Source organism: Osmerus mordax, chromosome 12 (assembly GCF_038355195.1).
Source record: "Osmerus mordax isolate fOsmMor3 chromosome 12, fOsmMor3.pri, whole genome shotgun sequence".
NCBI classification, from domain to species: Eukaryota; Metazoa; Chordata; class Actinopteri; order Osmeriformes; family Osmeridae; genus Osmerus; species Osmerus mordax.
Genome location: NC_090061.1, coordinates 11235855 through 11257113, shown reverse-complemented (window position 1 = coordinate 11257113; position 21259 = coordinate 11235855). Strand labels below are relative to the sequence as shown.

At 42.0% G+C, this 21259-nt stretch overlaps 3 protein-coding genes across 6 annotated transcripts in view; 2 read left to right on the top strand and 1 right to left on the bottom strand.

Moving 5' to 3' along the window:
- The first annotated feature begins 81 nt into the window (after positions 1-81).
- Positions 82-8959, top strand: slc30a9 (solute carrier family 30 member 9). Of its 3 annotated transcripts, none has more exons than XM_067248300.1 (19): positions 82-136; positions 657-806; positions 939-1139; positions 1413-1457; positions 1575-1674; positions 2007-2099; positions 2263-2345; positions 2663-2721; positions 3384-3451; positions 3991-4093; positions 4260-4315; positions 4498-4633; positions 4767-4806; positions 4926-4997; positions 5103-5210; positions 5395-5560; positions 5921-6050; positions 6160-6273; positions 7058-8959. In XM_067248300.1, exons 2-19 carry the CDS (start codon positions 698-700, stop codon positions 7100-7102), a joined length of 1728 nt encoding a protein of 575 aa, XP_067104401.1. In that variant the 5' UTR covers positions 82-136; positions 657-697; the 3' UTR covers positions 7103-8959. The 3 variants fall into 3 exon arrangements, with proteins under 3 accessions (XP_067104401.1, XP_067104400.1, XP_067104402.1); XM_067248299.1 differs by having other exon boundaries at positions 90-165; XM_067248301.1 differs by having other exon boundaries at positions 107-136; positions 661-806.
- A 2112-nt stretch (positions 8960-11071) lies between these two features.
- grxcr1a (glutaredoxin and cysteine rich domain containing 1 a) lies at positions 11072-13222 on the bottom strand. Its single transcript, XM_067248316.1, has 4 exons — positions 12818-13222; positions 11904-12143; positions 11724-11789; positions 11072-11399 (listed from the first exon to the last, which is right to left on the bottom strand). The coding sequence occupies exons 1-4, from the start codon at positions 13220-13222 to the stop codon at positions 11220-11222; spliced, it is 891 nt and encodes a 296-aa protein (XP_067104417.1). The 3' UTR covers positions 11072-11219.
- A 5410-nt stretch (positions 13223-18632) lies between these two features.
- The window catches only part of atp8a1 (ATPase phospholipid transporting 8A1), an 88643-nt gene continuing 86016 nt past the window's right edge, over positions 18633-21259 (top strand). For both annotated transcript variants that reach the window (XM_067247247.1, XM_067247246.1), the window contains exon 1: positions 18633-19008. In XM_067247247.1, coding sequence (XP_067103348.1) covers positions 18960-19008 — 49 coding nt within the window. In that variant the 5' untranslated portion in view covers positions 18633-18959. The remainder of the gene's footprint in view (positions 19009-21259) is intronic.

Here is a 21259-nt window from a genome sequence, read left to right as displayed (position 1 = left end):
GGCGTTTATGATCGCGATATGAGGTAGCTTGAACACACGCTCGTCCAGATTCTCACGAGAGTAGCGTCACTTCATGTTTGTCAGTGATGGTAGCAGTGGTTAGCAAGCGGATTGACAGAACTTGAAATGGACTGAGGTATGACGAGCAAACATCACATTAGAAAGGTATCTATAACTATTAAATGTAGTGTTAAATGGCCAGGTCTATGGACTACTCATTCATAATTTGCTTTCCTAAATAGAAAGTCGGTATAACTGTCTAGCTAGCTATCTTGATAGCTAATCTATGTAGCTAAACTAGCTGGAGCTCGTCTCCAATCCTGATGCCTGATGGCCTCAGTTGGAGGTTTCAGTTCAGTGATGTTGCGAGTAGCCGGCTCGTCAACCAACTGACTTGCAAGCTAGATAACTACCAACACGTAATGTCTTGTCTGTGAATACAAAGTAGCTGCCAGTTGATTGTGACCTCTGACTGTGTCGAGCGTCTAAAGGCTTATGTTTGTTAGCTTGTTTGGTCACTCTTGGCAGGTTGTAAGGATGTTAAGTGTTGCCAAGTACCACTGCCAAGTAGTGGATGGGACGCACAGACTCCAATGACTGACGAACTAGCTAACTAACCAATACACTAAAGTTACTTCCTTTTGACAATAACACAGCAAGTTCCAGCATTGCTCTACTAAGCCCCGCCAGTGCGAGGATGTTCCCCGGCCTCTCTCAGAGACCATGGCAAGTCTTCTGCAGGGTCTACCTGCATCACAGATCCCCCCTGTCACAACGACCCCCCTGGGTTGCCCGACCATGCTACGGTGAGTCTTGCACCTTAAAGGCACAATTTTGGTTGCTGGTGTTTGAGATCTTGAGCTTGGTGCTAGCCACATAGTGTGTCAAGAACGTCATTTGGAGGAGACAACATGATCATAACCCTGATGCATTTGTAGGCTGGCAGAATGGAGGGATACACAGTCTGTGGTTGAGCCTTCCAGACTATCGCGTAGCTTCTCTCACTTTGGGCCACGTACAGTACTACTCTACCTCCGGCAGTAGTAAAGACGGACCACCGTCACCACCAGGTCCAGACAGTCCTCCTACTGCAGAGAAGGTGTTAGCTGGGGCAGCACAGCCCTCTTCAGACCCAACAGGTAACCGACATGTTCCTGCTTGTGTACATTTTGACTGAACACAAGACTGTAAAAAGTTCATTTGACTAGAGACTTTGTTTCAGTAAGTTTGGATGGTAATGCTGCTGTTTTCGTGTGTGCCCCCTTACCAATGACCCATCCTTATTTATCAAATAGCATTTAGTCATTCTGGTAAGTGGGCCATCAGCATGACTGTGTCTTGACTGTGTTCCGTTATGATCCGTTATGATTTTGGCCTTTGTAAGAGTGATGGTTAATCTAATCAATTTTCAGGGGCACCTCTCAGGCTGACTAAAGCAGAGACCATTCAAGTGAAAGGTAACTCTGAACCATACCTGTACTTCATATTTCTTGGCTCTATGTTGCATTGAAGGACTGGATATTTGTTTTTCTATATGGCTTCAACTTACTATATGCCCTGCTGTATGTTGTCAGTGCGGGCTGTTCTGAAGAAGAGGGATTATGGATCTAAGTACACTCAGAACAACTTTATCACTGCAGTCAGAGCCATGAATGAGTTCTGTCTCAAACCAAGGTAAATATACTCCAAATAGTGTATACATCTGTTATGAACTATACATTTGGGTTAGCACTGTATTTCTCAATGTTTGTGCTTTGTTGAATGCGTATGTCTTGCTAGGTATTCATCCTACCCAAGTTGCTCATAATATACGTTGCACCCTGCACACAACCTCTGCACTGTTTCCTTGGGGCTAATGAGGGAACACACTGCTGTGATTATAACATTAAGACTGGCTAGCATGGCAGTAACCTCTCCATGTATGCAGCATTGAGTTCTATCAGGCTCCTGGTTCTCTCTTCCCTTCCTTGAATGACTGGCCCCTCCTCTATCTGATGTGACTTCAGTGACCTGGAGCAGCTAAGGAAGATCCGTAGACGCAGCCCCCATGATGACACAGAGGCGTTCACTGTTTTCCTGCGGTCAGATGTCGAGGCCAAGTCAGTACATTCTTCTCCCCTTCTCCTTTTAAAAGACGTTTCTGGCCTTGTGCCTCTGAACACGTTTATTGAACCAGTTCTTGTCCAAGTGATGGTACATTAAATATTATTCAATAGTCCGATGATGTCCTTGTTCTGAGGTAGACATGTATCTGACTTCCAGAGCTCTAGATGTGTGGGGAAGTCCAGAAGCCCTTGACAGAGAGAGGAAACTCAGGAAAGAGGTGGAGAGAGAGTACGAAGAAAGTAGGTATCCCCGAGCCTGCAAGTTCAATCAGTGGCTGTTTAAAACATGACATGCAAGGGGATTATATATGTGGGTGTGTGCTATGTTTACATGCTTTTGTGTGTTTTTTAGACACACAAAGTCTGACTCATGAAATAGGTGTGGAGATGCATTGATATACCCTAGCTGAAAATGTTCCTCCCCTGCTTTCACAGAAACCTGATTGGTAACAGGGAGTTTTAAAGTTAACTGACATCCACAGGCTCAAACTAAGACACTGTCTCAAACTAATTGCCTAAAATGACCACTTCTTAACCTTTTTACTTTTATTCTTTAGATATTTTCCGGAATCAGCAACTGCTGAAGGAATACAAAGATTTCTGGGGTAACACAAAGGTGAGCTTAATCATGTGCCTGAAGATGATAATTCCTTTTAGAAACAAACAAACTTCATAGTTCATTTCTCTCCTGTTAACATCTTGTTTTTGTGTAGGATGAAGGCTATTTTTCACATTTTATCTACCAAAACTTTTCATGTTTCAATCAATTCAGTCCTAAGTAAATCAATTATTGCCGGCTGGACAGCATGAAAGATGGTTGTCTTTCGTTGTGCTGTTACCCAGAACCCTCACATGACCTCTGCCCCCATTTGAGGTTGCAGAGCCCATACAGCTTTGCATCCCTGCATCTACATGACAATGTCATTCAACCTGACTGTCATTCATAGTGTCTCTACTGTGTGTTATGCTAACCGGCTGTCAATAAACCTTTACAGTACCTTACCTCTCTAGCATGTGTTGGGGAATTCTATACTCTTTCACTTTTTGTGCTAAAAGATCCTATTTATTCACACGCTCCTATCTCACATATGAGGGACCCGTGATGGGACAATGCAAGATGTGTACAGTTGAAGTGGGCTATGCATGGATTCAACAATGGATTCTTGTTGTTTTATACAAGGATATTTCTCATATAGCACAGTGCTGGAATTCCTTCTTTGACTCAGTGTACCAGTAGAAGGCTTGATCTTTCCATCTTCTGTCCCTTGTCCTATGCAGCCTCGATCAGGCAAGAGGGCGACATTTTCACAAGGACCAGGGAAGGTAGTGATGGTGGCAATATGCATGTAAGTACCAGGGTATATTACACCGTTGTTTTGAACTGTTCTGTTAGATAGTTTGAAGCGGTGTCTGGGTGTATGGGAGACATGCATACATATCTGTCACACATTAAAACCAGGTACATATGCTGCTTTTTCGGTTTTTGCGGTTTTCAGCAGATGAAACCCTGCAACTTTGAGTTGAATAGACTAACCTAAATGAGCTGCAGTCTGTTCTCACGAGAGCCAGTCTTTAGCTATTGGATTAGTATTGAGTATTGAGTTAGCAGGCATGTGCGGTCACATGAGGACCAACCAGTCCAAACCCAAACCCACCCCCACCCACCCTGCTCAGTGTTCTGCAGGAAGTTTGGAATTCCTTAATATACTACACACCAACAGCATGGGTTTAAACCCAGGGCTGGATTTATCCTTTGTCATATTCAAAATCCATTGAATCCAGTCATTAGTATACCACAGAATGAAATACACATCTCCTTTTGCTCATAACTCGATACCAGAAGTTCTGATACATTTGACCGGAATGTACTCTTATCTGTCCTCAGCAATGGACTTAATTTTATCTTCAAGCTTCTGGCTTGGGTGTACACTGGATCAGCCAGCATGTTCTCAGAAGCCATCCACTCCCTAGCTGACACCTGCAACCAGGTGAGATACAATACCCTCTCACCTTCAGGGGACAAGAACTACATCCATATTCCATGAACACTGTTATAGGTAGGGCTGGGATGGATAGCAATCACTGATGGTGTCCTGTGGGTGATCTGTATGTCATCAGGGTTGATTAATTCCGCTTGGATCATGTCTCCTGCAGGCTCTTCTTGCACTTGGAATCAGCCAGTCTGTCCGGAATCCTGATGCTGTCCACCCGTAAGCACCACGCCACCATGGATGACTTATTCAAACTGAAATCCAACTTTTAGTCTTCACTTAATTAACTGACCTTAAAATGGGACTTTAATTGAATCCCCCCGTACACATGTACAAGTCAAATTTTTTGTTTCCATCCCACTATGATCTCATCCTTAAACTCACTTTTTTTATTTGAACAGATATGGTTTCTCCAATATGCGCTACATTGCCTCACTCATCAGTGGAGTGGGTATCTTTATGATGGGAGCGGGTCTCTCCTGGTATCATGGCATCATGGGATTGCTGCACCCACAGCAAATTGAATCCCTGCTCTGGGTGGGTGGCTATCTGTCTGATCTCTACTACTTCCTGCATCACTTTAAGTCAACACATGTTGAGTGCTCGGCGGAATAGTGGTTTAGGAATGCTGTCTTCTAGTTCTAATGGATGCCTTGTGTTTATCTCTCAGGCATACTGTATTTTAGCTGGATCTTTGGTGTCGGAAGGAGGTAGGTTACAAAATAGTTTTCCACCATCCCTTAAGTCTAGGCATCCCTTTAATAAGTAGAACGGGAAATAATATTAATGTTTTAATCTAGTGTTCATTTGTTGTTTCTTATCTCCTCAGCAACACTACTAGTAGCGATCAACGAAATAAAAAAGAGTGCTCAACAGCATGAAATTTCTTTCTATGAATATGGTACGTAATACCTCAATTGAAGTTGCTCTTTGATATGTGTTTGATACATGTATGTGTGTGTTGGTTTTTGAGACGTCGACTATCTGTTTGGTTTTGGTGGGGCAGTGATGCAGAGTCGAGACCCCAGCACTAACGTCGTCCTGCTGGAAGATGCTGCTGCTGTTCTTGGAGTCATCATGGCTGCCAGCTGCATGGGACTCACCTCCCTCACAGGTACACACACAACCACACACACACATATACACACACCTCTGTCCAACACAGATAAACGGATGATAAAAAAAATATATAAACATCTGGAACAATGCTGCATCGTCAACTGCAATCCGTGGCCCACAGTGGGATGATTATCTTACCCAGTCTTGTCCTCTGCCTCCGTGTGCTACCCGTCTCCCAGGTAACCCCTACTACGACAGCTTGGGCTCGCTGGGCGTGGGCACCTTGCTGGGCGCTGTGTCGGCCTTCCTCATCTACACCAACACAGAGGCACTTCTGGGGAGATCCATTCAGGCCGAGCACGTACAGAAGCTCACAGAGTTCCTGGAGAATGACCCTGCCGTCAGGTCCATATGTCCTTCAGTATAACAAGCTAGGCAGGAAATCTCTATCGATGCACAAAGGTTTATTCCAGTACACAGCTGTTACGCTTGTTACAGAAGCTATGTTGGTCTGTACTTTGAACATCATGCATCACAAAGCAGCTTGATGTAGATCGGTAGAGTTAGGGGGGAATGAATTTTCTTTTGAGACTTTTCAGAAAACATATTTTCAATCCATTACAAACTTATGTTCAGATAAAACCTTTTTATTTTGACATGGCATATGACATGCCATTCTGGTCAGTATTTGGTCACCCTTTAATCCAGGTTCTTGTGTCAATTAAAGATATTTCAACCTTGTCACTTTGGTTTTTCTGTGACCAGGGCCATCCATGATGTGAAGGCCACGGACATGGGGCTGAGTAAAGTGCGCTTCAAGGCAGAGGTGGACTTCGACGGGAGAGTGGTGACACGCTCTTACCTGGAGAAGCAGGACATCGAACAGATTCTCACCGTGAGGCTTTTCCCCCTACCAGATTTCTTTTCTCAGCGGTGTTATATAGTATTTAGTTGCGTTCATCCCTGTGTCTGAAACCCATTGTGTGTGTGTGTGTGGTGTACAGGAGATCCAGCAGGTCAAGACCGCTGAGGAGTTGGAGAGCTTCATGCTGAAGCATGGGGAGAACATCATTGACACCCTGGGAGCAGAGGTGGACCGTCTGGAGAAAGAGCTCAAGGTACAGCATTCCTCTGGTCAGGAGGAGCTACCACTTTTTAAGTTCACATGTGTGATCTGCGAGAGGTTCGTCATTCATTTCTTTTGCACACGGTGGCCCTCATTTACGAAATGAACGTATGAAAACTGGGCTTGCTGTAATTTTTGAAGTCTCTCAACTCGCACTCACTACTGATACTCAGTCAACTTGTTAGGCTAGGCTACTGGTGACATCATTTCAAGCTATTCAAATTAAACAATTAAAAACAATGGGTAAGCTAACGTTATGCAATGTGATAGCTTAGTTGTTTATCAGTCACCTATTTAAACAAGAGCTGTGACAGTCATCAAATGTCTGCAATGACAGTGGCTCTGTTAGACCTCCATGCACCCGTAAGACACAAAAGTTTTTTGGGGGACTGCAGGGATCATTTTATGGAGAGTGACTTTAGAGTTTCTATTCTGTTCTTGGAAGTGTTTTGTATCTCCATGTCGTAAACTCTAGGAGCATGCCCTCTAAACTGAGAATACATGGGGGCGTGGTTTTAAAATGACGATTGTTTTCAGGCGCCACATTTATCATGCCTGATTGTTCTTATGCTGTGATTGGTGAGATGTAAACGTTTCATGAATAACACATTAACTTTATCCAAAGATGATTTCTGCGCTGGGATATGCACAAGTTTCTACATTAGATTGAATAATGATCAGAAGTTGACCTTCTCCCTCCATGCTTTGAAGCTTTCACCCAGAAGGATAATTGTAGCTGTCTGATTGGCTGATCTCACACCTTTTTCCCTCCACAGCAACGTAACCCAGAAGTTCGACACGTAGATCTGGAGATCCTATAACGCTACAAAAATCTGCTCTTAGAAAAGTCCCACCACAGCACGAAGGAAGTAGAGGGTTGGGGGAGGGATAGCGGCCAAGCCAAACCTCTGCTCTCATCCTCCCATTCCCTGCATCATCTACCCTCGCCTTGGTTCCCATTCATCCTCTTATCCCCACTCATCAGAAGAAGTCTTACTGTAGAATAGTCTGAAACACCTGAGCCAGAAATCACGCTGGAACGGTATTGTGGTCCTTTTCTGTTTACTTTTAACTGAACCATGCCATGTGCTGCAGTGTCACAGGGGGGTTTATGGAAAGACAATAAAACAAAAAAATAGAAAGGCAGAGCTGTAGTAGAGACATACATGGTGTGTCAGTGTATTTATGGAAGCTCAGGCTCCAAACAACTTTGTTTCGGTGTGATTTGTTTTTTGTTTTAAGCTGGCAATGCCCCGTTTTCTATTTGGTTTAGCTGACTTGTGTTCATGTGTCAACATGAATTGTCAAGTCAGCAGATACCAAGACAACTAAACAGATAATGGTCTTTCTGATTGGTATCAGTCACACATATAGTACAAAATGCTATCGAGCTGTGAAGAATCATAACCCATCTGGTGGTACGCTTTTTATGTTTATAACAAAACACAGATTTTAAGCTTCTGAGTTATTTTGAGGTAAGCTTTGAAGTTTGTGGAAAAAGTATTTCACACGATATATTGTTAAAGCAAAAGCTCAAGCACAAAAAATTAGACTACAAATGTGTGTAATAGTATCTATGAGCTTAGTGATGAGATTGTATACCATGGTATATGAATATAACATAGATGAAGGAAAACAAGGCTTTTTCTTTTTTTCCACCTATTTACCAGATTTGAGTGAGCTCACAGTTTGAAGGCTTCAATGATGAACTTTATAGACACTGTTAAGACTATCAAAGTAATAGCATATACAGATGTTCGAAAACCAAGTAAATTTAAATAATTGATGTTCGAGTAAGATAAACCTAGTCATCATGCAAGTCCTCGGAAGCATCTGAATTATTACCTGGAAATGTTCTCTTTACCTTAACACCTCCCATCATCCATACAGCTGCATCATCCATACAGCTGCATCATCCCTTCTCAGATGCAGTAGTAGGCTACATCCCTCTTCGAGTCGCTGTTGCTGCACTGACTTCCTCCGAACAGGAGGATGGTCACCTGTTTGTGCTATCAGTAGCTTGTTCGCAGAAGACAGATAGTATGTTTGGCTCCAAAGATGAAGTACTCTATGGACATCCACAGAGAGAATCCCCTCTCCCTCCTCCCTCTCTTAGCCAGTGTAAATAGTAGTTCTGTCGTGGGATGTGACATGATGTAAAATTATAAATGATAAACCCTGTTTTCATTTATTTTATTTTTTCTTACATTTTTGGTAGACTGTTTTCTGTAAAGAAAATGGATTTAGCACTGACTCTGCAGTTGTATGGTATACATCAATACCCATCAATCTGTGGTTTGTGGCGTAGGTACCTTATGCTCACTGCGCAGACCAAGATGGTGATGTACATACAGGTGTATTCTCATTGTCAACCTTCTGTGCTTCATTAACCTGGTCAAACCTGCATTGGATTCAATGGCCGTGCTTGTCAGGCTGATTCAGGGTGCAGGAGACTGGTCTGCACTTTCAGTCATGAGTGAAAAGCTGAGTACTTTCTAAGATGGGAGCTTGTGTTTAGTTTTGTAATGCAGGGAGTTGAGGTGGATATCTTTTTTTTTTTTAAGGTGTTTATTGATTGTCATATTGCCCTTTTGTTAAAATAATGTAACTACTGCTGAAGGACTTTAAATAAATTGAAATTAATTTATTAAATCATATTTAGCCTTTTTGCTTTTGGACATTGGCGTTGTGCATCTCTATGTATGTTTTATTGGCTATACCATTTGCCAAAACATTTTTTTGGCCTCAACTTTCTTCCACTAAAGCCCACCCGAGATTTCCTGTGCAGTGCTGTAGAAAGTGACTGGTCCTTGGTCCAGTACAGCTCATACCATCCTTGTATGAGGCCTGATTGACCAGAAATGGTTTTGAGTTTACTGGTGTGACGTAAATGTATGGAAATCCACTTAGACAAACATTACCAAATACAGGCCCCTTCTGGGCCAATCATAAACAAAAATATATATAAATTTGAAAAATGTTAAACGTTTGATGGATGTGGTGAGACTGCATCGTTTTTTAAATTCCTCTGTGAATATGAAATAACTGTACAGGTAGGCCGTTAGATGGTGCCGTTGCAAGGATAAGAGGCTGTATACGCTGACGTCAATAAAAACAGTAATTTCCAACCAGCCTGCGCATTGACCAACCGTTGAGGAACATCACGTACAGCATCGCGCCCGAACCGTTCCAGACAAAATCGACTGAAATTATTGTTCGTCATGGCAGAGAACCTCAAGAAAAAGGACATGCTTCGTTTCAGGTTTTTTAATATTACATGTTGTGTAACACATTTTTGTGTTTAGAGCGCGCCACTGTCATTTCTCGTCATACCATTCCCAAGTCAATTGTACGGCTGCCCATCTTGTCGTTTTCTTTCATGTGTCACTTTCTCCTTTCGTCACACTTGCGTTTGCCTGATTAACAACAGATTCATGAGTGATAGTTTACGTCTGACTTTATACCCATGTGTCGATGGGGCGCTCTTAAACCTGGAGATATGAATCACAACATTTTCTGTTTTGCACCTGCGTTGAATAGACTTAATTTGCACATCACATGCAGTTAAATCGTTAAACTGCGCTCTTCACGAAATAACATGTGATTTACAACGTTGTCCATTACAGTGTACCGTTTGTGTCAATTGAATACATGTTTTCTGGCCGCTGTTGTCCAAGATGGGGGCGCAATATACCGTTACAGGCTTGTTGGGTTCTCAAATCCATGAAGCCACCCCCTCCGCTCTTCCTAGACCACCAAAACCATCAACCATTTGTACATCAATCGTACCTTTTTGTTTGCACACGGACAACTACACGTTGTCATTGCAGTGAATACTTTTGAAATCAAAAGCAACCGACGCACATTTGCTCTATGCTTTTAGCCTCTTTACAGTGCTGCCTTGTAGAATCATGTTCAAGCAGCATTGTACAGGGCTATGACAGCATAGAGATCTCTTCCACAGTGACATTCCCTTCTCTCTGAATGCGACCCAATGAATGACATCATCCAGTGGGTTGTCATGATTGCATACAATGGACATGAAAGTGAATTACTCATGTGTATCCTGCCACAGTTTATCTCGAATAGCATCTGAAATTTCAGACACATTTTCAAGACCCTGTGAAGATAATGAGTTCCAGTTGAAGTACTCTGGATTGAATAATTTAATTGTAACCCAACTAGGTTAAAATTTGATGTAGGTACGATGTATAATTGAAATCAGTTCTATTCATAATATTCAAAATATAGTGAATCAGTTCTATTCAAAATACAGTTAATAAATCATTACTAATTATGCCTCCAAAATATCTGTGCATCATCTTTTGATAGGACAATTAAAATAAAAAAATGTTTTACTTTACTGTCTATGGCTATAATTGTGGGTTGGTAATCTCTTTACATGTTATGATGACTGCTCAAAAACAATGTGTTAGGGCCAAACATTGAGGTAAAAGGCCTAGCTTGGCACAAAATGTATACAATATACTTTCCTTTTCCCACCTCACTGCACTCGGATTAGTGTTGGAAGCATGGTTGGTGAAGGAGACACCTTGCTGTTAATTATCTAACAAGGTTACGGTCATTGGAGGTCAGCTTACTCCACCGCTACACAGTTGCGCATATCAGTGATTGTATTGCAGTTCAGTCCTCTATCGTGCCCAGCCGGGGCTGAGGTACTGTTTAAAAGCATAGGTCTACTGAAGTTCTTGTAAAACAGCAGAAAATGTCTCTGGAAGTTTTGCATGCCTGATCATAGATAAGCCCAGTTCAATGAGTCACATTTTCTTACAAATGCAGTTTTATTGATAATAATGAATCCCCATGGAGGAAAAAGCCATGTTTTTTCTAGAGCCAGATCTTAGATGCAGGCCGATGTTTGGCCAAAGAAGACCTGGGGGAAGGATGGGTGGTGTTGGGGTCAGGCACTTGAAGTCCTCATTGGCTGCAGCTCAGACAGGGTTGCAGGCCGTTCTCATTGCACGAAGTGCACTTGAGGGCTTTGAAGGAGTCAGTGAAGCAGTTGCGGAACACAGACATCTTGCTGCCATGGCACATCGGGCATGGGACAAAGGCAAAGCCCCCACAGCTCTGGCACGTGTGGGGCTGCTGTACCCTCTGGAGAAACACATCAACAGTCAGGCCGTCGGCTGGTTTTGAGACTAATTAGAATAAAACTAAATTCTTGCAGACAAAGCCTTGGTAGCTTTGAAGACCGGGTTTTGTGGTGCAGTATACAGATTTTATACCTTTGCGCTGAATTAGTTTTGTATAGTCATTCCTAATTTAGCTGACTGAACCATATGACCAGCATATCCTTAGATATGAATCTTGTATGGCAGTTCACTGATATGTTGGTGACATTTTTCCAAACCAAAACATAATTTAAAGAATCTGGACAAACAAAACATGTGTGGACTGTTGATTGGTAAATATAAATACCTCAATCTTTGTTAGAAGGTCTTGAAGTTCTCCTGATTCATTCATATCCAGTATTTTCTCAGCACCCTGCAACATAGTCAGTCATGGTGTCAATACTCCACTTGTTTTCTAAGATTAGATCAAGTTCATCGATCTGGAGCATTTTAATTAGGTAGGTAAGTACTATATTAAGACACTAACCCCAAGATAGTGTCCATCGATGAACACAACTGGTAATGAGGGAGGTTCTCCTACTCTCTTGCATCGTTCCTCTAAGTCCTTCCCATAATCACTGTCCAAGGCGATGTTCTTCTCCACAAACTTGACCCTGTGGTTCTGGAAGATCTTTCGGACCAACTCACAACGCTCAAAAGTGGTCCTTACAACACGAAAGCTTGTGGTGTATATCACTATCCTGCCAAACTCCACTGTCAGGGTAGACTGTTGGGAGGAATTACAATGTTTCACTTGTCAAAGAAAATAACAAAACTTAAATGCATTAGGCTTCCATCATATGACATGTGAGTCATAGGTTTTTCTCAGTATAAATCCAGCACTGCAGTGTTGTGTGATGGCACCCTTGAGTATCTCAGGTAATCCTACTTGATACCTGCCAAGATCTTGTATTCTGTCACTGCGTTAGGCTATTTTATAGTGAGCTATATTTCTGTATATTATGCACCCACACAATAATTTCAGCTCATGCTACTTGCTGCTGCAGAATAAATATACTTGAAAAGAGACTAGAAAGCGAAGTCCTAAGAATTAAGTAACCTGATTAGCCTTTCTCGAAACACTTAACGGAATGCATCATTAAACTTTAATTGTCCGGTGACCTTGTACTCTTTTGTGTTCATTTGTCCATGTCCTCATGAGAATACATGTACCAGTAAAAGACATGAAATATCAATGAAAGGCCTTAACCTCACACAAAATGATGAAACATTCTCCAATATTATAGTAAAACTCCTAGGCTACAGGTTACAAAACATATGCATGTTTCTACATGGTAACATACACAATTAATCATATCTAACAATCGGGAAAGGAAATAAAAATGAAATGCACCAAAGACATACAGTGTATGAAACCATTTCATCCCCAAGTATACTTACTCCTTTATCATTTGGAAGGTTCTCAAACAGTACTTGACCTGCACTGACTTTGTGCTTGACTCCCCTCACAGTCCCATTTTTGCTGAGGATGTTGACACGCTTAGTGCTGAACACTCTGTCTTTTGAGGCACCTACATACATGAGCAGATCGTCCGGCTCGCTCTCACTGTCGTCCAGCTCAGACCCCAGAAACCCATACAGGTGTCCGTTAGCATCTCCGCTAGTGGAAGGGGTGCTAGCACGGTCTGCGTCCGAGCTGCTGGTGCAGTCGGAATCCAACGAGTCAGAAGGCCCTTCATCCTTGAATATCTCCTTCAACACTCGGCCACTATTGCCCGAAGCCACGCGGAACCGCACCCGCTTTTGTGGCTTCTCTTCTCCTGCTGCCACCACTGTCCCCTCCATCGCAAAACAAGTAGTACATTACATAGTCCAGAACAGTCGCTGTCCCTTCTCTCATTCGAAGCTAAACGTGAGCCCTAGACAAACTCTTTTTTTCCTCATGGATTACTAAGAGTGTAATCCTCACAGTTTGAACAGTTCTAAAAAGGACGGGAAGTTAAGCTGTCTTACAGTCAGACTCACACAACTGGTAAATAATGCATTCATTTCTACCATGGTAACTGAGATAACCGATCTTCCGTAAATGGATAGGCCTGGTTGAATTATTCATCACACTTTTCTCAGAAGCTTTCACAGAACAGCTTTAAACGAATGGGTCAACAATTTGTGTGGAAGAATCAAACAACAAGATGTCTCTTCCCCCATTATAAGAATGGATTAGTAAAACAATTTAGGCTCACTAAGAGGAAGTAGGCCTACTGTGAGTCCAAACAAATTCATGACCCCAAGCAGTTTTGTCCGTTGCCCAAGAAAAGTCAACTCGGGTAACTACTAACTGTAGTAACTCTGCCTAGCTGACTACTTTAAAGTTTGGCCCCTTAATGATTAGATGGGTAATTTGCCTTTTTGGGGAACACATTGACCACAGGCAATGTATTTATTATAAAATAACACATTTTTTCTGTAAGTTCTCAAAGCCAGCTTGTTTCCAGACATGTGTAAAGACGTTGTGCCATTCTCAGAACAATGTCATCACTACTTACATACACCTGCTCATTGTGAATAAAGCAATGACCAAAAGGGGTTGTTAATCCTTTGTTATCATTGGTCCACACACTTCCTCCTTCCTTTCACACTCAGGTAAAGCGAGACTGCTATTTCACTCAACACAAAGGTAGGTAAGGCAGGTGTTCACTGCACACCTTACATCTACAGAAGTAGACCAGACCATATAATGTGTCATAGCCACACAATGCAACACTGTGTCATTGAGACACCTCACTTCGTTACTGTGCCACAGGTGATGAAGTGTACCCCGGCAAAGGTGACACATCAGGTACAGTAGTGATAACACCAGAGGCAAAGATGACCTTCCCTCTGGTCTCTCCATCTCTGCTTGTTGCCATGACGTCTGATTAGGAGAGATAAGACAAGGAGGACAGCCTAATGGCTCACCTTAAGATTTACTGCCACCCTCCCCAAGTCTCAATAATGTGTTTATGGCTCTGGTGCCAACTTCCATTGATCCACAGTAACCCTTGTTGTCTCTTGTACATTGGGGTTGGGGCAATAAGACCATGTATTATGAGTGGGTTAGGGTTAGTCATGGTACATTAATGCCACTCAAGGACAAATGTAAAGTGGCTAAATGCCAATAAGAACACCAAGTCTCTTTAAAGGATTGAAGCCCACATGCGGTGAACTGGACTGTCAAGAACAGCACTGCTGTGTCGGACAGGTGAGCTTAGGAAGCAGCAGGTGTTATTATTGTGCCTTAAGGTAAACCTTAATGTCCTGTTAGCTTGGGCTTAGAGTAGTATGGTATTAAGTATACATGTAAATCAAACTATTTAACTTTGCATTAAGTTCCCCATCTCTCTCATCAGAATGGTCCATTTTGAGCTTACCAGGACTTTGCAAGGGTGCTACAATGCAAACAGACAATGGGTTGAAAGACTGCAGTGGATTTGACAGTACAATATGTCGTCTTACATTCAAGATAGTACATAATGTCCACTACATGAATAAAGAGAAAAAGAAACAGACTCCACTTAAACATCCTCACAGATATGAATTCCAAAACGTGTGATGTTATGATCTCTGTCACATCATGCTGAGTCAGGGGGCATTTTATCTCAAGCGAGCACATTCAGACAAGAGGGCACTATGATGGTGACAGTTTTGACTCTCATCAATGGTGATGTAGTCTAGCTGGTCCCCCTCAACAGACTTTACAGAAACCATTTATATACAGTCTATAATGATTTGCTTAGTGCTGTTTGATTCATAGTTATTTCTCATGCATGCTGAAAATTATATGCTGATGACCAGAGACTGTATGAGAATGTGTGGAAAATGTTTATAACACAATAATTTTCACTAGGATAATTATTTCAAACATTTAATCTTGCTCTAATTAAGATAGAAACACAGTTTCCATGCAACTAAGACATGGTCATGCTTGCGTATAGTCAGTAAGCCAGCAATAGTTTTCGCCTCATCTTTGTTCTTATGACAGTGATGACATTAGACATTTCTTCACATCATCAAAAATCTTTTTTGATCATGACCATTTTCTTCAGCCTGTCAGATAACATAACAATGTCCACCAGGGGGCAGACTACAATTAAATTTCCAGTGAACTGCCAGGTAGCCCAATCACTCCCACAGGGCTGGAGACAAAGACTGATGGCTTTATTGACACAAGCCCTTCTTAGCCAAACCTTGGGGGCTGGACCAGAGATCAATATCCCTCAACAGGAAAGTCATTGACACTCACTGAACATGAACAAGAGGACTGTATATCTGCCAGACATCCTCTGAGTGAATCCAACACAATTGGATCCTGCAATGCAGGTCATGGCTTCTGTGCCATGAAATTGTATTCTATGTTTCCTCTCAGGTCCTTTTGGGTTTATGATCTTCAGATTATGTCTTTTTTATTTGGGATCCATTAGTTCAGCCTAGCTCTTTCTATGTAGGGTAGTTCCTTATCTGATGAAGAGAAGAACTGTGAAATTAGGAAGGAGCGACTGAAAAACATGTACCAAAGAGGATGCTGCGCTGCCTTTTACATCACCAATCAATGCCTTTTAATACAGAAGATTAGAACAAATTATGAATCTGTTATAATGGCACATGAAAGACTGAAACACCTATAACTGATCATTGTGAAGCAAAGAAAAGGGGTTTGAGTAAACGTTTTGGTGAGGTTGGCTACCTAAAAGTAATGCAGATAAGTGCAATATATCACAACACAAAAGCACTTTGTCTTTTGTTTGGTTTGTGTGTTCAGATGTAAAATTCCCTGGTTTCCTGCATGGCCTGAGGTCAGTAACAGCCTTGTTGATTTGTCAAACGAAGGACCTATTGACTATAGCTCCAGGCAAAGATAATTGCAGGTGCCATTTTCAAAAAGAGAAGGCAGTAATAATGAAACAAGACTGTTCGATGAAAGACTGTGCTCATTCTCTGCTCTAGCCCCACCTGTCATTCCTTTAACATGACGGTTCACTAATGATTACAGCTTTACAGGATCTGATAGAACAAAGACTGTGAAGAACTATACTGGAAAACCTGTTATCACTTAAGGATGCATTGGAGAGTAGGTTCATCTGTCCCTGCCAAAATACTCTAAATGGCTTTCAGATCAAACAGTAGATCAGGCACATTCTGAGTTGCCTCATGGCCAAAGGAGAAAACATTTGTAATCAGCAACCTTTGACCTTACCCTCTGAGTCTGATATAGATTTAAGGCACATGCCATACAGCTGTCCATTGACTTGGTGAGTGGCCCTGTCCCCATGACTGATTCTGGAAATACACATGCCTCTGTCTTATCCAGAACACAAACTGTGACCCTGATAGCTGCTTGGACTGTGTGATATTCCAGGGGAAGTGAAGCATATCTGTTGATGCTGTCTGTAAAACTGAAATCAGTTTTTGTTTTTACTGAATGATAGTATAACGGACCTTTGTTAATATAATATGATTCTTAACGTTGTCTTTTATCTAGTTACCGGTACATCAAATATAAATTCTGGAAGTAAAAACATTTCTTCTGTAATGGATTTGTAAAGCTTTGTGCTTGTGTCAGAAGTGATTGAATAAACATCACTTTTTGTTGTTCCTTATCAAAATTATTCTAAATCTAAATCCCTTTTAAAATTAAAGTTTATTCTGATCTAAATTATTTATTTTGATAACCCATTCATACGATTGAGGTTGTAAACATATTTAATGGGCATTGTGATTAAGCCATAATTACACTGATAAAAAGCACACAGATTTATCAATTCACACTGTTTTGACAGGGAGAAGAGGAGTAGGAGGGTGGGTGAGGCATTATTTAGACTGATATGCACTGAAACATGAAACCGCCGCACACACAATTGAGGAGGCAGGCTTCTTGTCACTGTTGCCAAGCAACCTCAGGAGCCATAGACCCAAATCCCCATGGTGGCGTGCCGCGTGCTGATGTTGAATTAGGTAGAAGGACATCTTTGGAAGACAACTGTCTCCAGAAGGCTCTTTAACGCCTGCTCAAGTACTAAATGTACAGTATATGCATGTCCAAGACGTCTTATACTAGATGTGCATGCATGTTCATTATGACTATTCCCTTTAAGTTCATTACCATGCATTAGCCCATTTCTTTAAGAGGCAGATATGTCTGGGTGATATTATAATGAACCCATATTGGATTAACATGCACAGTTTCATGCCAATTTCCATCCATGCCATTTTTTAGTATTTGATCACACTTGCTGCATTGCTCAGCCTCAAGAGATGCATGCTGGTCTGCTAAGTTTAGTTTCCACCACCCAAACATGGTTCCTTAGATCAGAGGGTTAACAGGAGGCAGCTAGGATGTATACCATATACAGTACGCTTCTAATAATGAATATGATCATGTTTCATGGTTCAATAGAGAATACAGAGAATACTCCAAGAAACTCATTTTCCATGTGCAGATAATGCAAGTTTCACTGCATAATGTCAAAGCATTGTGAGGGATGTCGATATCTATAATATTTTTTATGATGGAGACGGTTATATGAGGTTACATCTCAAAGGGTTTAAGTTGTAGACTACTCTAAGTACGTCATCCTGGATTAGACTGCTAAGCATATCTCTAGACAAGAATCACATAATAACATAGGATACTGATGCTGCTATCATTCTAATTCGTGCTTATATTAATGGCAGGTGGAGAGTGTAACTGCACTACGGATTTTATTCTCAGTAATGCATAACACACGCATCAGTGGTTCTTTCAAAATCGCCTTTTCAGAGAGCACCATTCGGTATCCTAAAAACAATTAAGAAAACCTTGTCAAAACAGCTGAGATTGTGTAATTTGGGACCAGTTGGTGAACCTACAGTCCAGACTGCACAGTGTATATTTATAAATAAAATAAGTCAATATAAACACTTAACATACAAACACTAACAAACAACGAAAACAGTGAGTCGTCATTTTTCTTCTAAGACCCCACCGCCACCACTTCAGGCGACGAACAAACTGCAGTGGGGAACCTCCACTGGACTGGCTTATTATCAGCTAGTCAGGGTAACACACCCTTACCATTTCTTTCGTTTTTAAAACACATATCTATACGAACAATTAAAAACTTCACATTTAGCATGTAAATATGTAATTTTAGAATAATAAATACCACCACCAGTTATTTTGATACGAAGCAAACAGATTATTGTTTTCAGATGACTCTCCCACCCCTACTCTGCCAATGGTACACTCCATATTGTGAATTGTCCCTCAGTTCATGTGAGAGCCGCTTCCCGTCCGTGTAATTTGTATGGAACGAGCGCCAATGTGCAAAGAGATGCGAAAGGAGCCCATGAAGTCGTGAAGACATGGTTTTGTCGTGAGAAAATGAATGTGTATATCTCATGAACTCGTTTGTTGTTAAATATTAGGTTTCTGTCCGCATGAGAGAGGTTATCTCGTTGAATGTAGAATCTGGTCCAGAAATTCCTAGACGGGAGAAAAGAGGAAAGACAGGAGCATTATAAAGCCGCTTTGACAGGTGCCATCGCTAGGCGCCTCAGTGGAGAGATGCCGCCGGTGCAGAGAACGATGTCCGATCTTCGCTCTCGTGCGGAGGGTGAGTAGCCTACCTCACGGGTTTCGCAAGTACGGAAAATAATAAATGCGGTCACCGATAGAATATCTTCATTCTTCATGTTAAGTTCCATCTTCGAGCTGATATCTACAGCAATACAGACAGTCCTTGAATAAGTACTCAGCAGTCTGTTGTAGATTAGCTAGCTAGCAGGCTAGCTACATGTAAACGTACATTTTGCTGTGTTCCAGTTTGACAGTTGCAACCAGCTAGCTATGTTAACGAGCCCACCAACTTTACCCATTTCCTTTTTTAAGCTGGTGCATTTGCTACTGTTCCAACTGTCATCTGTCTCAGACCTATGCCTAGCAATGCAATGGCTGTAGCTTGCTTAAAACCACTGTCTGTCCCATTCATTCTCAGTTTTTGACCTCCACTAACGTCATGCAAATAAAATAGGAAAGAGCAAGTTGCGTACTGTATTTAGTCTAATTGGTTACACACATAGTACATAACTGGTCAGATCAGTAGAATTCCTGATGTTTTCATAAACATCACTGCTGTTTGTTTTGAGTCAGGGCCCAAAAAATCCACTTATTGAGACGGAGCTAGCCAACCTATTACTTTCACTTCACATCCACACTCATGTTACATTCAATAAAATACGTGCCCTGTATCAGAAAGGCCATGCGGATTGAATACACAAGGAGATCCGTTTACTTTAATCTACAGGTTGCTTGTCAATGAATGAACACAGGAACGCTGCACGGTTATACTCAGCCATGTGTTGGTGGCACATAGTATGTGTTTGATTGACTTAAGGGACATTATCAATATTGTACTACACTTTGTAGGCATGCTGTTTGACTTGAAGGGCGAAACTATGCTGGAAGTTTCGACGTCTGCCCGGGGCCAGTTGCAGTCTATTTGATTTCGATCGCAGTTTCCATTCTTCTGCACCAGCGTAGAAAAACAACAATTCCCCAAATTAAACACCCATGTTGTTGTACTTGAAGACAAACGTTTATTGTTATTACTTAACCGCAGAAGTGTCATTATTTTAGGGAAGCTTTCAGTGTAGAAAAACTCTTCCAAAACATGTCTGTCTGAAGTATAAGTTTTAAGCAGCTTTCTCATCACGATAAGAAACGTGAAGCCTCCAAGATTATAATAAATCCAAGAATTACAGATGGCATTCTGATAGAACATGAGAAGTCTGTTGACGTTGCTGTTGCAGCAGTCACAAGAATGAACACATGAATAATGCAGCCCTAGCTTGTGTTGTCACCCCAACCCCCAACTACCACCCTAGTCTGTCCAGTTACAAAGAGCAAACGTTTCACTTTCTACTTGGCAGTAGTTCCAACAATATCTTCTACCTTCCCTAGTGCTGTGGGAAAAGTATCCTGTTTTTCTGCGCAAGCACTTCTTGGAATATTGGAATAGTTTAGTTTCAGTGTCAGGGGGGCCAGTGACCTGTCTCAGTGGCACGTTTTTGTCCCTGTCCTCTTGTGTTGTAATTCTGTTCAGTTTCTCATCTCCTACAACACGCACACTCTCATCTTTACACCTACCCCACCCTGTCAGTTAGATTTGTTAATCACAGCACTCCATCAGGCGGATGTCACCAGAAAGGGCAGCCCCTCTGCCAGGCTTACCACCTAATCCATCCATGGCCTGTCCTCCAGCCCACCGTGTAGCTCCGTGCACGCTCCCCAGTCTGCTCCCCCACGTGCCGCTCTGTCCCGCCCTCACCGCAGCCCTCACCCTGTCCAGATGCATGTTGCCAAAACAGCTTTATCTGGGGAAACTGGAGGCTTCGTAGGTGCTGTCAAAAGCCATCAGCATGTGTTTGGGATTTGATGTGATGCTGACGGGTTGTGTCATACCAGCTAGACCCTCGGAGATGGCTCTGTCTAGGTCTGGTGATGTAGCGGGTGTTTTCCTACAAATATGTCATCTGTATGCACTTCAGATATTTAGTCAAGGTGGAGGTGATTCTTGATGAACATATGAGGGCAAAGTGATGACAGGATGGATCTCGTCCAAGATCCTTGTTGTTTCCTCATGTGACCTGTTCTGCAGTGTACAGGTCTCACCTGCCTTGCAACTGAGGTGTCCCCAACCAGTCTGGTCAGCATCCGAGTGGTTGGTTTAGTTCTGCTGCTTTTTCTTAGAATCAGATTATCTGTCACTCATTTCTGAGTTACAGGAAATGTAATGCTAATGGATTCAGGTCTCTCTCTCTCTCTCTCTCTCTCTCTCTCTCTCTCTCTCTCTCTCTCTCTCTCTC

Coding starts and splice junctions, on each gene's coding strand:
- slc30a9 (XM_067248300.1), top strand. CDS start 698: ATGTTCCCCGGCCTCTCTCAGAGACCATGGCAAGTCTTCTGCAGGGTC. Junction 5,211..5,394: donor GGGACTCACCTCCCTCACAG/GTACACACACAA, acceptor CCCGTCTCCCAG/GTAACCCCTACTACGACAGC. Junction 6,274..7,057: donor GTCTGGAGAAAGAGCTCAAG/GTACAGCATTCC, acceptor TTCCCTCCACAG/CAACGTAACCCAGAAGTTCG.
- grxcr1a (XM_067248316.1), bottom strand. CDS start 13,222: ATGGAGGGGACAGTGGTGGCAGCAGGAGAAGAGAAGCCACAAAAGCGG. Junction 12,144..12,817: donor ACCTTCCAAATGATAAAGGA/GTAAGTATACTT, acceptor TCCTCCCAACAG/TCTACCCTGACAGTGGAGTT. Junction 11,790..11,903: donor TCGATGGACACTATCTTGGG/GTTAGTGTCTTA, acceptor ACTATGTTGCAG/GGTGCTGAGAAAATACTGGA.